Genomic DNA, 2,500 nt, shown 5'->3' on the forward strand with positions numbered 1-2,500 from the left:
CACTATTCCAGGATTAGCTGAATCAGGTTTTGAACAAGTGGACCCTGGTGATTAACCAAAAACTATTTCAAATGAACAACCGTGCCAACATGTGAAAAAATGCAGCATTTGTATATTGGCAATAATTGGATGAATCTGAGTATGATATGAAAAATAATAGGGACATATATAGGGATAGATACCACATTTTGTGTGTATGAGAGTTGCATTCAATGACCATTTTGTTTGTCATTCAAACTAGTTTAAGAGATATAAAAAGGCAGTCATTGGTAACCATATTGATCACCGACCTGTTGACTATTGAAGTTGTGCACCAGCGTGCGGGAGGTCATGAGTTCAACTCCAGCTGGACCAACATTCAGGGTAAATAACTGAGGAGAAAGTGCTGCCTTTGTAATGACATCTACAAATGGTTACACTCTCTAGTCTTCTCAGATAAAGACTACATGTATAAACTGTAGGCCCGGTCTCACAACCCTTAAATGTTCTTAAACTCTGACAAAGGTACGTTAAAGATCACACACACCACTTGAAAAGAGAAGGGCATGGAGTTCCCGGTGTTGTGGTCTGTCACAGGGCCATAAGAAAGACTAACAACAGTCTTTGACTGTACATGTAACTGTGCACCCTATTCAAATAAAGTGTTACTTACCACTTACTAAATTACACAACTGACTACTTACGTTTTTCATCCAATTCACCACCCAATGTTTCAAACTTTGATGACATATGAGCCTGATCTGCAGCTGACCTCTTAAAAAAAGAGAGAAACTGGCACTTTTGACAACATTTTGGAAGGACTGAAAACAGTGGTTAATGTATTCTTGACTGTTTGTTTTGGCTGAAGTGTTGGTCATGATTTAGTCTTCTAAAGTAGAAGTATCAGAATTAAGCAAAAGAGGATGTTTTTTATGTTTACATAGCCTCATCGAAACATAAGGGGGGAGTTAGGAGAATTCAAGACAATAATATATGCAAACCTGAGACGCAGTCCAGGGTTTGCATAACTGTCAAGAATTCTCCCAACTCCACCAGTGTTCAGATGAGGCTACCTAAACACGGAAAAAAGTCCTCTGTTGCTTTTACAAAAAATTTTCTCAAAAACAATTTGCCAAATGAAGGTAAATGCTGGTTTTTTGTACTTCTTGATTGAAACAGATTTTCTTGATACATGCTCAAGCCTCATGTTTCCTACCAACCAATCAAAACATGCATCTGACAACACATAACCAATCAAAATTTGCCTGATGTAACACAGCTATTGACCAATGAGAGTGTGTGTACTATCCTAACTATTTTTATAAGTTACAGTGTTGATAATGTGACCAAATTTGTTAGGAACTGTAACATGGTCTTCAGATTCCCCAAAAGGCACCCCCTGCATGGTTTTGGACAAGCAGAATGACAAGGAATAGCATTACAGAGATTAAAATAACAAAAAAATTGCTAGGTGTTTTGTACCTTTCTTGCCAGAGGGAGTGATAATTCTGTGCACATGCTGTTGATGCTCTTCACGATTCTCTTCTCCCAGTTTATCTTCGAATGAAAAAAATCATTGCTCTCCTCATAAGAGACATTGCAGCGATAATAAATTTACATCTGAAGACTATGCAGAAAATAAGATCACAGCTAGTCATTGGCAGACTAGATAAGGGGTAGTGGGGCAGTAATCGTTTCGGACTGAAAATGTGTTATTGCACAAATTCCCATCACGGTCTGCTGTGTTGGAGCCATGTTGCCCGTTGAAGTTTAGCAGTTACTTATCATGTAACATCAAGGCAAGACTAGGTTCTATTAAAAGACAGTATTTCACAGGTGGGGCAGCAAAAAGACTGTTCCTCATTTACATGTACAGCTGCATGTTGAGAATAACATCCATCTTTAGTTTTCCATTACGGTAAATTATACTTTGTAGTCAGTTGAGACTAAATTCTGTGCTGTGGAAAACTTGATTAACCAAAGTTTTGAGTTACGTATTTACAATGTACACATACCTGTGCTTTGCGTAAGAAGGCCAGTGGTTCCTTAATATGGTTTTGAGGGATGTCTGAGGTACGAGACATTGGTAGGCTTGTAGGATAAAAAGGAATGAAAAAATTGAAAATCATAAGTGAGATTTTACTATGACTAATGCTAGATGATTTCACCTCGTTAACTTGGGGCATCCTAGGGCATTTGAGCAATTAATGTGATAACAGGGATCAGGAAGCATAGCACCCTTATCCCCAAACATGAGCCACATTCCAAATCCCAATTTGCTTTGACTGTGACCTTTCACTTAGAAAATCTCTTCCACATGTGTGTTGAGAGAAAAACTATCTTCAGTTTTTCAGCGGGTACAATAATGGAAGATGAGGCTACATTTGAACCATGTATTATAAAGGTTCTGTAGGCTCTGCATGCATAATCTGCAAACTCTCATGTATAGACATACAGGTAGGCTCCAACCAATAACCATAGAGAAGAAAGATGTGCAAGAGTTAATAACGTACAATGAAAA

At 38.1% G+C, this 2,500-nt stretch overlaps 1 protein-coding gene across 2 annotated transcripts in view; it reads right to left on the reverse strand.

The window, feature by feature from the left end:
• LOC138000559 (TBC1 domain family member 19-like) overlaps positions 1 to 2,500 on the reverse strand; it is a 25,088-nt gene that overhangs the window by 21,484 nt on the left and 1,104 nt on the right. For both annotated transcript variants that reach the window (XR_011123157.1, XM_068847056.1), the window contains exons 3-5: positions 1,995 to 2,070; positions 1,462 to 1,536; positions 684 to 753 (exon numbers count right to left, since the gene is read on the reverse strand). Coding sequence is in view for 1 of the 2 variants with exons in the window: in XM_068847056.1 (XP_068703157.1) it covers positions 684 to 753; positions 1,462 to 1,536; positions 1,995 to 2,070 (221 nt within the window). In the remaining variant the exon portion in view is untranslated. The remainder of the gene's footprint in view (positions 1 to 683; positions 754 to 1,461; positions 1,537 to 1,994; positions 2,071 to 2,500) is intronic.

This window comes from Montipora foliosa, chromosome 4 (assembly GCF_036669935.1).
Source record: "Montipora foliosa isolate CH-2021 chromosome 4, ASM3666993v2, whole genome shotgun sequence".
NCBI lineage: Eukaryota > Metazoa > Cnidaria > Anthozoa > Scleractinia > Acroporidae > Montipora > Montipora foliosa.